General features: G+C 38.4%; 1 protein-coding gene across 1 annotated transcript in view; it reads right to left on the minus strand.

Moving 5' to 3' along the window:
* Positions 1 to 9,628: 9,628 nt before the first annotated feature.
* tgfb2 (transforming growth factor, beta 2) overlaps positions 9,629 to 15,203 on the minus strand; it is a 99,135-nt gene continuing 93,560 nt past the window's right edge. The window contains exon 7 of the mRNA XM_060831452.1: positions 9,629 to 13,781. Within this exon, the coding sequence (XP_060687435.1) occupies positions 13,623 to 13,781 (159 nt within the window). The 3' untranslated portion in view covers positions 9,629 to 13,622. The remainder of the gene's footprint in view (positions 13,782 to 15,203) is intronic.

The following is a 15,203-nucleotide window of genomic DNA, read 5'->3' on the forward strand; positions in this document are numbered from 1 at the left end:
ACATTAGGGAATTTATGTTGTGCCAATACTTGCAGATGCTTGAACCCCAAATGATATCATTGGCTCCAATTTGAAGTTATTCACAAGGCTTCTATAATGGTGACCACAGTCAGATAATTTGCAATGCTTTGCATTATTTTCACAGCTCACCTACTACATTCAGGCCTTGTATGCTCAGGCCACAAGTCAGATCAGCCTGCGGGAAACTGACTTCCATCACGCTACTGACTGTTCCTCCCACGACCATGAGTGGTATAAAGTAGTGGTATCGTAGAGTACTGGCCATCATTTTTCAACAAGTTGCAATAATACTTCTATTAACCCTTTAAGCGTTATTTACAATGTCCATGCCCAAAAGCACTCAGATCGGGCATCCTAAACATGGAAGAAACAACTGGTCCTCACTAAAATGAAGAGGTTTCCTGTTGCTATGCTAGTTTACATATGGAATACTCCACAGCGCTTGATTGGTTCCTGCTTTGATAACCTGAATTTGTTGGTATTGGCTGTGTTCATGTTTCCTGCTGTCACTCAGAATGGCAGAATGCATGCAGTATGAATCCTGGCACTGGAAGCAGGCAGGCTCACAGTTTACTATTTCTGACAGTGCCTGCATTTTGCAAGTTTGATTGAAAGTGAAAAATATGGAATTGGTTGACACTGGCAAAGCCAAACCTCTCCTAGTCTCAATTTGCACAGACGACAATACTTAAAACAAAAAATTCACACAATGTTAGATAAAACTGAATTACTCCACAAAACATACTGCCCCTAAATCTGGTTTTTAGTATAACAGTGAAAGCTATAGCCCTACATTTTAAAAAAAAACTTGTACTGCTGTAAATATAATCATTAACTGGCACAGAGGGTGTTACAGAGACAGGAATCAAATGACACAATGAAATATCCAAACCACGTCAGGGGATGTTTCTGTCAGAGAATATAAAGTAGTTGAGCTGCCCATTTCACTGATACTTGGGAAGTCTATTCATCCAAGGTGTATCATGAATTTCCCTGACAGTCTGGGAATGCTCTCTCTGCTTAATCCTCATGTCTCATCAAAATGCTTTTCAAAACCTAGATTTTGAGCCATCCAAGTTCAAGGTGGGAGTGAGAGAATAAACCAAGGCACTTGCATAAGCAATGATATATATTAATATACAAGCAGTTCATACTATACATGGAATATAGCCAGAAGTACTAAGTGTTATTTTTATTCTTGGATGCTGATTCATGTGTTTTGATAGACTTCAATTAAAATGTTTAACGTTTGGAAACAAATGAAGTGAATGTTTCTTAAAGATGTTACTCAATTTAGCAAACATGGAAATACTTTTTTATTAAATACCAATTCAAATCATATTTATAGAGAAATAGAGGCAGTCAAGGTGGATATCTAGTGGTGTGACTTGGCACCTTGCATGCTCAAGGCTCACTTGATGTAAGTAGAGTTTGTAAATAACCAAACCACGCAACTGCCTGAACTTGTGAAATAGTACAAACTATGAGGAGGAAAATGTAGAACTTCAAAAATACATCGTTTGCTATAATATGTGTGGACAACTGACAGATGAAATTGAATGCACTGAAGTGTAAAGCTTTTTTTGTAGGAAGAATGCAAAGAGACAATAGAGGATTTTAGGACAGGTGCAGGAGCTGAGGGACTTGGGTACACATATCATTGAAGGTAGCAAGACAGGCTGAGAGAGCATTTAAAAAAGCATATGACACCTCTATCAATAGGGAACATAAAGTACAAAACAAGGAAATCCTGTGCAACCTATAGAAAATATTGGTTTCAACTAAAGAATTGCATCCAGTTTGAGTACCACAATTTGAGAAGGATTTGAAGGTATTTGGCAGACTGTAGCAAAGATTCATAAAATGGTTGCAGGGATAGGATCTTCAGTTCGATACATAAACTGGAGGAGTTGGCACAGTTACCCGCAGAATGCAAAGTTGAGGGGAGATTGATGGAGGTATTCATAATCAGAACGGGGGTCTGGAAGGAGCAGTCGGTGAGAAACTATTCCCTTTGATGGAAGGAGATTCAGGTAATTGGCAAAAGAAGCAATTGAAAAAGGAAGAAAATCTTTTCTCATGCAGGGGGTTGCTAAGATCTGGAATGATATGCCTCAGGATGTAGGAATGGTGGGTTTAATCAGCTAATCAGAAGATGTTAGATCATTATCTGAAAAGGAAAATTATACAGGTCATTGGGGCAAAGGCAGACAGATGGCAGTAAGTGAATTCCTCCAAGAAGAGCACAATGGGCTGAGTTGTCTCCTTCTGTGCTGTATCTATTCTATCATAAATACTGTAGTGGCTTGTTTAGAAGCATATAATGGGAACAAATATGTCCATGTAGTCAGGCTTTTTTGTAAAGTAGAAGCAGTTCTGGTGAACAACAAATGGCATCAGCAATTATTTGAGGAGTTGACAAGTCAGGTCAACGAAGGTTGAGCAGTGGATGTGGTGTATATGAACATCTGCAAGGCATTTGATAAGGTTCCCCATGGTAGGCTCATTCATAAAGTCAGGAAGTATGGGATACAGAGAGATTTGGCTATCTGGATTCAGAATTGGTTGGCTGACAGAAGGCAGAGAGTGGTTGTAGATGGGAAGTATTCTGCCTGGAGGTCAGTGTTGAGTGGGGTCACTCAGGGCTCTGTTCTTGGGCCTCTATTCTTTGTAGTTTTTATAAATGAGTTGGATGAAGAGGTTGAGGGCTGGGTTAGTAAATTTTCAGATGACACAAAGGTTGGAGGTGCAGTCGATAGTATCAAGGGCTTTTGCAGGCTGCAGCACAACACAGACAGGATGTAGAGCTGGGCTGAGAAATAGCAGATGGAGTTCAACCTGGATAAATGCGAAGTGATGCATTTTGGAAGGTCGAACCCGAATGCTGAATATGGGATTGAAGACAAGATTCTTGGCAGCGTGGAGGAACAAAGGAATCTGGGTGTGCAAGTACATAGATCCCTCAAAGTTGCCACCTAAGTGGAAAGCACATGGTGTTTTGGCTTTCATTAACAGGGGATCGAGTTTAAGAGCCGCAAGGTTTTGCTACAGTTCTACAAGTCCCTAGTGAGACTACACTTGGAATACTGAGTCCAGTACTGGTCACCCTACTATAGGAAAGATACAAAGGCTTTAGAGAGGGTGCAAAGAAGGTTTACCAGGATGCTGCCTGGACTGGAGGGCTTGCCTTATGAAGAAAGGTTGAATAAGCTCAGACTTTTCTCTCTGGAGAGAAGGAGGAAGAGAGGAGACCTAATCTAGGTATACAAGGTAATGAGAGGAATAGATAGAGTCAATAGCCAGAGACTTTTCCCCAGGACAGGACTGACTGGTACAAGGGGTCATAGTTTTAAGATATTAAGAGAAAGGTATAGAGGAGACGTCAGAGGTAGGTTCTTCACGCAGAGAGTTGTGAATGTATGGAATGCATTGCCAGCAGTGGTAATGGAAGCAGTCATTAGGGACATCTAAGTGACTACTGAAAATGCACATGGATAGCAGTGAGTTGAGGGGTGAATAGTTTAATTATTAAACTTTACATTAGGATTAAACCTTGGTACAACATCGTGGGCCAAAGGGCCTGTTCAGTGCTGTACTTTTCTATGTTCTATGTTCTAATTCTGCAAAAAGATCTTCAGCCTGAACTTTGATTTTTCTCTGCACACAAGCTGCCTGACAGGCTGAGTATTTTGTAGGCAAGGAGCACAGTAAAGAATTAGCATGTATGTGGATTCAGTGATCCTTTTTGTTGTTTTGTCATGGAACTATGAGGATTGCCAGCACCTGGCTGAATACAATTTGCCCTGTCTATTTGTGCTATCCACAACCTGTTTCACACTGGGGAAGATAAGTCAACAGTAAAAACATCTCAACATGAGCGGACAAATGAAGTGGAAGATACAGGCTGGAATATATTTCCTCCACACATGTGGTAATGCTTATGTGTATTATGTTTTTCTATGGCTCACAGATGATTATACAACCCATAGACTGCTTTGTGTTGCTGTGAGTTGATCTTGCGTGTAATTCAGTAGCACTCTTCGCCAGCATAGTGGTTAAATGGAATCAAACGTCTGTTTTTCCTTTGTACATAACTGCGTTCTGACTTGAAATGTTGCTCAACCCCCTTTATCCCAATGATTGAAATGATAATGAAAACCAAACTTACATCATATCCATACCCGTGCAGGAAGGGCTTGATAAAATTCTTAACCTAGAATGTCATCAATGGCCAGGAAATGATATCTGTTCAGAGCCACAGAGTAAACAACTTTGCACAGCAGCACAGCTTTTAGTGATTCTTAGCATGAGCTAAAGGTTTAGAATCATGAATGCTGTTTGCTTACTGCATAAATTGTTGCAGTTCACAGATCCAGACAGCTGGAGAACGGTTCACAGAGCATTATGCATTTGTGACAACTGAATTTTATTTATTTTGTGAAAAATACTCTGTAAAATTCCTGGAATTTGGGGAAGATGCAAAACAAAAGTTTTGCCTGGGAAGGATCTGGAATTTGGTACAGAACTTACTCAAACAGAACTCATCCGTTTAGTACCAGCATGTTGATTTGACAGAAGGGCCTTGAGCCAGTCAAAGGGGCATGCCTGGTTAAATCTTGATTTTTCCCAGATCATGATGTCCCCTTCATCTTTAAAAGGCTTCAACCTAGGCCTAACCAGAACCTTTCAACAGTAAGGTAATCAATTGATGGGATTGCCTGCCACTTGTTTCCTAGGAGTACAATTCCCTGCATTTATGCTGGTGGACAAGCTCTCCCATTTTCTGGGGTTTCTAAGTTTTGGATTCAGTCATCAACTATGTTCATGTTATTTACACAAGCCGAGGAAAGAAGATCTGAAAGGCTGCAGTTTTATTTGGCCAGGAACAAAAGGATTGCATAATTTCTATTAAAATTTGCCTGACAAAATTTATCAAAGGAGCATCTGCATTGTAATCATTCTTTTCTAAGTGTGATTTTTAGCAATGCATTTTAGCAGGCTTTGACACTTTCAAAAGTAACTATTAATCCCATCTTAAAGTCATGTAGCAGCTTCTGAAAAAGACAATAAAGAAATGAAAATCAATCACAGTACTAAAAGCTGTGACAAAGTTAGTGAAAAAAATGTTCAGTTTTATTGAAAAGAACTTTGACATTTGGATGCCAAAGAGTTTTCAGAATTTAAAGTTTTGTTTCAATACATGTTATCAATCTCAGCCATGCTAAACAAAGACCAAATACTGCCCTACAGATGGAGTAATTGAATGGAATCATTGAGGACTATTCTTCTGCACCTCATCGCAAACAAAGAATAGGGCAGGCAAAGGCTGGGAATAGGTCATCTGGCTAGGCACACCGTTAAAAAGCCAAATAGTTTTGTTGATGCTTTCTGGAATATTCAGTGATGTTTGTAAATGATTAGAAATGAGACTGTCAAAACTGCCTCTAATTATTTTTAAAGCAAAGCATATTGCATTTAGAATATAGAACATAGAACAATACAGCGCAGAACAGGCCCTTCGGCCCTCGATGTTGTGCTGACCTGTGAACTATTCTCAGCTTATTCCCCTACACTATCCCAAAGTCATCATTGTGCTTATCTAAGGATTGTTCAAATCTCCTAGCACCTTTAACTTGATGAAATATTAATGGGTGTTTGACAAGACATTTAACACTGAGCTGCATAAGAAGATACTCAGGCAGATCCATGTCCAAAAGCAAGACGTAGTCTTTAAGTAGTCTTTTTTAGAGGAGGAAGGAGAGACTGAGTGAGTTAGGAAGAGGAATCCACAGATTGCAAACTATACAGCTGAAGGCATGCTCCCAGTAACTAAGCTAATAAAATCAGGGTTACTCAAATAGCATTTATATCTCAAAGTATTGTGAGGCTGGATGGGATATCAGGGATAGAGAGAGGTAATGGATGTATTTTAAAACAAAACTTAAAATCAAGGCATTTTTCAACCAGGAGCCCATAGGTCAGAAACCACAGGGGTAAATGATGAACAGAACTTGACATGAGTTAGGATACAAGTGACTGATTTTTAGATAAGTTGAAATGAAAGGGTAGAAAATGTTCACTGGTGAGGTGTGCTTTGGAATGATCAAAACTTGAGCTAACAAAGGATGGATTAGGATTTCAGTAACAAATCAGCTAAGGTAGAGTCAGAGTTGGTTGATGATGCAAAAGTGGAACGGAAAAGTCTTTGGATGGCATGATGGCTCAGTGGTTAGCACTGCTGCCTCACAGCATCAGGGACCCAGGTTTGATTCTTCCCTGTTTGTGTGGATTTTGCACGTTCTCCCCATGGCTGTGTGGGGTGCTGCGCTGGTTTCCTCACGCAGTGCAAAGATGTGCAGGTTCGGAGGATTGGCCATGCTGAAATTGTCCATAGTGTCCAGGGATATGCAGACTATGTAGATTAGCCATGGTAAATATGGGGTTAAGGGGATTGGGTCTGGGTGGGATGCCTTTGGAGGATCAGTGCCGACTCGAGGGCAAAATGTAGGTATTTACACACTGTAGGGATTCTATGATTCCTGGTGACAGAACTGATATGTTGTCAGAATTTTGTCTTGGGGTTATGTAATACAGTGAGATTGCAAATAATCTGATTTGGCCTCAGGCAGGTGGAGGGAGAGGGATAGATTCAGTGGCTAGGAAGTGGAGTTTGTGGTTGTGAGTGAAGATAGCCGTAAAATTTTGTACAATGCATCACAATCCTGATAGCAGGATGAATTCGAAGTGGGGGATCCTGAAAATGAGTACTGGTGAATGATAAACAGAAGCTTCATGAACAAACCACCTCCTGTAGCCTTATCTAATTAGGGATGATCGCTGGACTCCACCTTAGGAGGTGCCTGCAACATATCTTGTTAATAGGGTTGCCAGAATCCTTTATAATGTGGGCAATGCCTCTCCACCAGCAAAAGCAACAGAAGTGCCATGGACACTTTCCAGTGGAAGGGAATTAGATGTCACTGAAGTAGGACTGGGATTATCAGAGACATCAGTCTCTATGAAACGGCAGCAAGGGAATGTCTGATGCTGGGGTACAGATATCTTTGTGGATCACTGTTGGAACATATTGGAATACCTCTGATCCATTTTCAGGTTTCTGAGACTCTGGGGAAGCTTCAATCCCCATTGGGAAAATCTCTTGGACCAAGAGAATAAAGTGGCTTGTTATCATCCTTAATTGGATATCTGTCACAAGTGGGCAAAGTGTTCTGAGGTGGGAACATGTTGGAAACACTATATGATGCACATTTCTTACACTCCTGCTTCCACCTTGGAAGTGGGAAAATTCAGTCCAAAATTCAGATTTGGTCTTCTGCAAATTTGGTTGCAGAGAATTTGGGTTTTCCTCGTATATGTTGAGGGAAAGTAATGGCACAAATGTTAGTCCAGCAAGCGACTTCCACATCCCATTATTGAATAAATGTTAAAAGCACTGCACAGTGGACAAGCATATTACAAGTGAGAGACCAGAGATGGGCAGAGAGGTGTGATGGTGGTTAGGTAGAGCTGTATGTCACCAGTGGACATGTGGTACCTGAAGATTTATTTCTGGACGATGCTTCTGAGTGGCAGCATGAGAGGGCCGGCTATAATATCAAGAAAAAAAAATACATTTTAATTAGATACTCAATAGGTCCCTTCCTAAAGTCACATCAGAATAATCTTTTAGTGACTTTAAAATGCACATGTTCTGGTCCAAGATTTACATGTATGTAACCTGGTATACAGGAGGAGTAGAATTATTTTCCATGTTTTTGAAGTTTCAGTTGGAAAGGTCAATTTTTCTGCCATCAAATGACACCTGTTCGCCAGTAACTGAGGTCAATGATACTCAGTTCAGTTTCCACTAAAAGCAATTGGCTCCAGCTCTCATCGCAGGTGACGGCACAAAACTTTAATGTCAAAGAATAATGAGAACAATTTCTGATGACATCGAGATGTCATTTTACACAATATGGCACACAAGCCATTCTGATAAAGTTCAGGTAATTAGTGTCAAAGGAACAGTACTGGTTCATAAAGATGGTTTCTGTTTTTAGGCTGCCAATAATTGTATTCCAAGAACATCACTACAGGAATTTCTCAGCTCTGATTCTTTAGCCTAATCATCATCGGTTGGTTTATCACTGGTCCTACTCCATCATACAGTCAGGAGTCCGGCCTGATGATCTGTAGTTCCATAATTTTCAGCGATACACACATCCCTTCTGATAATGAAGCAAACCACTTCAGTCCAGGACATGGATAATATCCAGGCTTGGGTGAACAAGTGACATTCAAGGCAAAATCAATGGAATTGTTGGACCAAAGCACTGACTACAATGGTATTGCATTGACTCATAGCTGCATTCCTTTTAAATATACAGTTTGCTGCTCAGAGAATTCAGTCATTGAATTGAACTCAGTCTCTTGACTTCTCCATTCGGTTTTTGTTCAATTTTTAGGTTGAGCTTCCAATTTACTCTGTCTAATAAATAACATAATTTAAGATTTTTACTCACCTTTTATCTTTTGCTTACCAATCCCACTACCTAATTTGGAAGTTTGAGTAACATTGAAACTATTGCTATTTTAACACTTACTTTATTGTCAGAAAATACAGCAATACATATTTCACAATAGATGGAATTACACTATCAGGACAATCTGAGGCTCGTTTCTCAGGTCTGTAAAGGCAGAGGCTACAAATCGGGCAAATGGAATGGTGCTTCCAGCAACAGGATGCATTCAATTAAGGCAGATGAACAACTGAACCCAAAACTCTGCAGACTTAAATTGTATGTAATGGAGCATAAAATCGTCAACAACAATTTCTGCACATCTGTCCATGGTCTACCTCACTTCACTTGGCACCAATGCCTCAATTAATACCATCTGTCAAATGCATTAGAATGAAAATTTCAACAATTTTTTTTCTGACCAGGGATGGGTTAATCAATATAATTGGAATCAACCAAGCAAGCATTGGTTGTTTAAAATATCCCAAATGTTTGAAGTATTGCCCCATTTTACAATTGATATGAGTTGTTAATTATCAGTTTAGAAATATAATATTGTGAGGACTTCCCACAAATGTTTGAAGTATTCAAAGAAGACCTGGTGTTCAAACTTTCGACTGCCAATAGTAAATTAGCTAATCAACCCACTTTGGGTAAGGTAGGGAATTGTCCACTTAAATAATTCACTAATTAGATTATAATACTAATCCTGCATTTTATATAATGTGTCTTTGAGAACTGAGATAAGTTGTATTTCAACTAAGAGTTTTAAGCCAGTTTTCAGTCAACAGACACCTGGACTATGATCTCTCTAGAAATCTGAGTAGGAACATCTTGGACCTAAGTCTGTGATACATCTGTAAAATACTTTTTTATATAATAAGTCAAGGAAAGCCAAAAAAAGTAAAACTGAAATAATTTATTTAACCACTAGAGCACCACAAAATTTGCAGGCTTCACAGACATACCATGTGTTAAAATACATAGTAATTAGCCAACAAATATGTATGTTTGACCAAAATGTACGTTTGAAAGATAAAACAAGGAGAAAGCACCCACCCTCCCACCCAAGTGGTAAGATCATCAAATGTCCAACATTTACTAAGGATCAAGAAATAAGTGTACAATATTTAAAAACAATAGTTTCAAAGACGTCAGCATTACAAGAAGAAGCTTAATACTAGTATCAGTGCAATCCTGAGGAAAAGAAACTTCATTTTAATGGGGCAAAAAAAAAGGAAATATTGAGCAAAATACAGATTTTTTTTTCTAAAAAAAGCATTTAACATTTGGCTGCGTCCAGCGCAATCAAGTATAGTTCGACATTCTGGCATCCCATCTCCTTCTATTGGAGCTAAAAGACAAATTATCATGCCATTCATATATAGGACCACAAACCATCCACAATGAATGACATTCATAAGAGTTTAACATAGGCTATCCCCAACAAAAGTGCTTACGACTGGCATTCCAGATGTCAGAAGCTATTTTCAGGTATTTATCTACAATGTATACGTTGTGAATTTCAAACGATGCTTAAAAGTGTTAGATTAGAGCTAAATTGAGGCCACTGTCTTCATGAAAATAGTATTTGGCAAACATCTTTTCATTTGTCTGACACAATTACCTCATGGATGCAAACTCAGCCAAAATGTATCATTGTGTCATTTTCAGGCAATATTACACTCATGAAGATGATGCATGGGTCTTCTTTTTCGCCAAACTAAAAAAAACAGTTGGCCAATGGCATTTTTCTTGAAGGCAATGGCCCTTTAAAATGATTTACTCTTTATATCCCAAAGAACAATGAAAATCATATGGGAATTAGTTTAACAATTCAAAAAGATCAGAAATGAATAGACAGTAATATGAAACAAGTCACATGATTTTATCATCTAGTATGATGAGCATCACAGAAGTAGGGGCTTCCAAATGGTTTTAAACGAGTGTCCTATACACATTAGTGAGTCATGAGAAGTAATAAAAGGGATTTGGATATTTATTTTATTTAGACAACTACATCAGCACATTTTCCACTGTATATCTTGTGGAAGCTGTCAAAGGTCACTGCTTATTTCCATGAGTTAACTTGTGAAATTTTAGCACACAGTTTCTTGCATATTTTTCTAGTGACCTTATGTTTACACTTACCAAGTGAATGGAAATAGTCACAACAGAGGGACATTCCCATAAATTAACATTGTAAAAACCTTTAGTAGTTATTATGAAATGGCATATGAATTAAAATATTGAAAGGAATAAAGGGTCTATGTTTGATCAAACTTGGATTTTCAAAATCCCCATGGAAGTAAGTCTTTCCATCCTTATGTTCATGTTGTCCTTCTCAACTAAAAGGTGCAACCACTTAGGCAATGCCTGCTATTCTCCACCCCCTCTGTAAATGCTATTCCATTGTCACTCACCAGAAACATGTCAAGATCCCAAAAGCCATATATAAAGGTATTTGCACCCTCCACCCGACCCCAGTCATAGACTCATAGAGCACAGAAGAGGCAATCAGTCCAATGTGCCTGCTGGTTCTTTGAAGGAACTATCCAATTAGTTTTAGTCCTCTGTTACTTTTCCTTTTTCTCCCACATGGGATAAGCATTCTAAGCATGTATTTTCAGTAAGGAGTGATCCAGCTACATTTGTCACCAGCCTGCAGATCCTTGACTGGAATTTACCTTCGATGTCCTCGTGAAGGGGTAGCATTTTGCTATCATATCTTGCAAGGGACTGGGCTGTAAAAATGGGGAATATAATTTCACAATCCTGATCAAAATTGGACCATTTTTATAGATCAGGAGTGGAACATAGATTTCCTGAACAAGAGACAACACTTCAGTGTCATGGGAAGGGGGAATATTTCTGGTTCACTGTCCTTTCACCTGTGGCTCTCAGAAGACATACACCATGCCTCCCCTTCCCACAGAATGTTTCCAGATCTTCCTTTTCCTATTGCTATACAAGTACAGAAAGAAAGGAAAATGTCTTGGGGAAGAAGATATCCTAGTCTTCATGAAGTTTATTAAGAGGCTCTGCTAAAATCATAGGAATTTCTATATAATTTACATATCAAACAAATACTTAGCACTTTAAGTATGCTCCACTATTCAATAAGATCGCAACTGATCTGATTTTAACCTTAACTCTACATTGCTGCATACTGCTGACAATCTTCCATTCCCTTGGTTTCTATGAAACCTGGTTTTCTTTCTCCTTCCTGCAAGAAAATGCTTAGTCTTGGCTTAAAACAGGAAGTTTACCGTGTGAAGTGCATCAGACATAGACCCACATCTTCTCATTGCATGATGCAACATGTTACAACAATCCTAATGTGATCCTGGACCAAAAAGGTATTGTTCTATTATTATTGTTAGCCTGACCCCAGGCTAGAAAAGCAATCATGTATTCCAATCAGATGGGTGCTACATCTAGGGGCTGCCCTTGCAGATAAAATATATCAAGCTTGGTGTAAACAGAAGCATCACTTTCACATTGTTGTGCTATTTTCTTTATTTTTAACAATACTGTACACATTTCAATTTTGTGTTGCTAACTGTTCACTTATAATGAAGTGAAAACAGAAAAGAACAATTTAAAAACAAAAGTTATGAGCAGGGTTGGAGTTGGAACTTTGTAAATTGCTGGTGCTCAATTTGCAGGGAGGATAAAGTCAATTTAATTTACCATACATCATTAATGGTACTTGGGAGAAAGGGGTATTTCCTTAACTGCTCCTAAAGATGAAGTTGAAATATGGAACTCCAGAAACAGAAACATCAAAGGTCATAATCCTCTGTATTTTGCTCTCTGAATTTGTTGTTGAAAACGTATAAATGTATTAGCTCTAGAATTGTAGCAGTCTGCTCCTTATAAGCAGTCTGGCTCAGCAGGAGAGCAGATTGAAGACATGGCAGAAAGGTCAATGTGCCTGAGTTGCTGCATTTCTGTGTTTAATGTCTTGAATATGATGAGTCCCACAAATTGTGCACACTGACCTCTGTAACCAGCTCTCTGATCTATGCTGGAGTGGAGCTTCACAATTTCAATTATCTGGAAATGCACGTTCAAATTTGTGAAAACCAACACTCAGTGGAAAATATCAGCAAAAATGCCTTAGAAAGATTTACCATAATGTAGTGAGTTCAATTTATGGCATTCCTGATATTCTAGTCATTGATTTTAACAGCTGGAAAATGAAATCAACCATGTCAACCTCCATGGACGATTCTCCAAGCAGCACTTCTGCCGAATAAATCTCTGCACCAGAAGCAAAGGTGACAAATTTCAGGCTAATGTGCTTCTGAATTTGTTGAAGCTAATTCAGAGAGTAAAATGTTTGGTACTAAGTGGAAAGAGCATTAAGTCGAACAGTCAGTCTCTTTTTTTGAAAAATCAACCCAACTTTCAACCCTCTCACCATGTCACTCAATCTCTTTTCTCTTCAGGAATGCATCTACTTCATTGGACACATCTGCTATAAACATGCTAGCCTTTGCGTTTGAAGTGCTCCACCTGATGTACCTTCTTATTTGTAACATGCAAATTTTTAAGCCCAAATTTTAATTATCAGCATTCCTTCAACCAATGCCATATATGACTGATGGCAAGTGCACACTTGCTTGCTGATTACAAAGCTTGCTGTCATCTCCCATCACTTGAACCAATAACACATCCCCACAATGGACATAACAGTAATACATTTGACTTTGTTGGTGCCCTAACAAAGGAGTATATATAGGATGCCAATTGCATAACAATACACAAGAGATCAAGTAAGGCACGGGACCTGTACAGCATTTCCACTAAGTGGGACTCTTTTTATTTCACATATTAACACTTACAATTTTTCCAGTGTTTTTGTCTTTTAAATTTAAAGGTTCTGTGTCTCATCTATCACACTAAATTAGTAGGTGAAGGATAGGAATAAAGCCTTCAATGTACATTTTATTTCCTTTTGCTTCTGTTGGTAGTTAAACGAAAGAAAAAGTTCCAAATAGTTCAAACTAGTACCATGTATTGTTCGTTTGTTTAACACTGATGAACCTGGGATTTTCAAGGGAGTTGTATTCATTCTTAGCTGCATTTGCAAGACTTGACTACCATGTTCGAAAGGTGTTCAATTTTGGGAACTTTGCCAACGAAGTAGAGAATAGTGAGAGGCTCCAGGTCTTGAGAAACACAACATGGGGAGGCAGAAGCTTCAGGGTTTATATTGTTGTACAGACTAAGTATCTGAAATAAAGAAAACATCATTTAATCTGCTGAATAATCTTTTCGAAACACAGAATCGGGTGACCTGGGGTCATTCTCGTAGGAAATTTATAAATTGCTGAAACAAAGAGTGAATGATCACTTGAGAAGTATTTTCAATAAATCCTGCCCTCTTGAGACAAAGGTAGTTTTGCAGTTTGACCATTGACCCGTTGAATAAGCAAAAGAAATTATTATGCAATTTTCCTACCAAGTCAGATTCTGAAATATAATTTTATAGTAACATCACAGAAACATTCTACCACTAAAAAAGATACCACATACAGGGTGTTCTTGACTTTTAAAGAACACTCAACCCTTTGATGGACACAGATGGCAGTGAAAATATTTAATATAAATCCATGGCAATGTGAGAAATGCTGAAGTAAGTTTTGCCATTACTACAGTATGTCACCTTTTGGCATCTATAAATATTTTGACTGTCTCCTAGGATAAAACAGAGCTGTGTTATATCTCTAATTCCTTTACTTCTTATTAAAAAAAATATATTTTATTAAGTAAACAGCAAATGGTTGTGCTGATTGGGCTCAAAATGGGTTGTTATTCAGGACTTTGATGTAATCAAAATGATTGCCAAAACTCTATTGGCTCAACGGGTTTGACTGCTACTATCTTAACCTGCCCATAGGTTGAGATATAACACCCCAGAATTCCTTCAAAATGGTTTTACAAAACTAGTGTAAGATAAACCTATTAAATAGGCAAAACAAACCAAAAGAACTGCATATGCTGCAAATCTGAAATAAAAACAGAAATTGCTGGAAAATCTCAACAGGTCTGATATATCTGTGGAGAGAAACCAGTTAACATTTTGGGTCCAGTGACTTCCTAAGAAATCCTAAGAACTAACAACTAAATGGGCAACCAGCTGTTTTAAGAAAAAAAACTGAGAAATGTTACATTGCCTCAGGCATTGTCTGCCTTGATTGCTAATGAAATGAGTGGAAACTAGTTGTAAACTAGTGTCAACTTTCAAGGAACAAGCTGAAAGAGAGATTTTCCTGAATAGAAATATTTCCGATGATGGAAACTATAAGAATGATAGAAAGTAAAAGGAACAAAAACAGAAATTGCTGGAAAAACTCAGCAGGTCTGGCAGTATCAATGGAGAGAAAGCAAAATTAATGTTCCAAAATGTTAACTTTGCTTTCTCTCCACAGATGCTGCCAGACCTGTGGAGGTTTTCCAGAAATTTCTGTTTATGGTTCTGATTTCCAGCATCCACAGTTCTTTTTGTTCTTTGTTCAGAAAATATGAGTATTTGTCTGAAAATAACAGAGGTACTCTTCTACAGAAAAATTGCAGAATGGGTCAACTGCTATAATGGAATATTGTTGTATACTGTTGTACAGGAGCAATGTGCAGGGTTACCCTACTGTGTAG

This window comes from Hemiscyllium ocellatum, chromosome 10 (genome assembly GCF_020745735.1).
Source record: "Hemiscyllium ocellatum isolate sHemOce1 chromosome 10, sHemOce1.pat.X.cur, whole genome shotgun sequence".
Taxonomy (NCBI): domain Eukaryota; kingdom Metazoa; phylum Chordata; class Chondrichthyes; order Orectolobiformes; family Hemiscylliidae; genus Hemiscyllium; species Hemiscyllium ocellatum.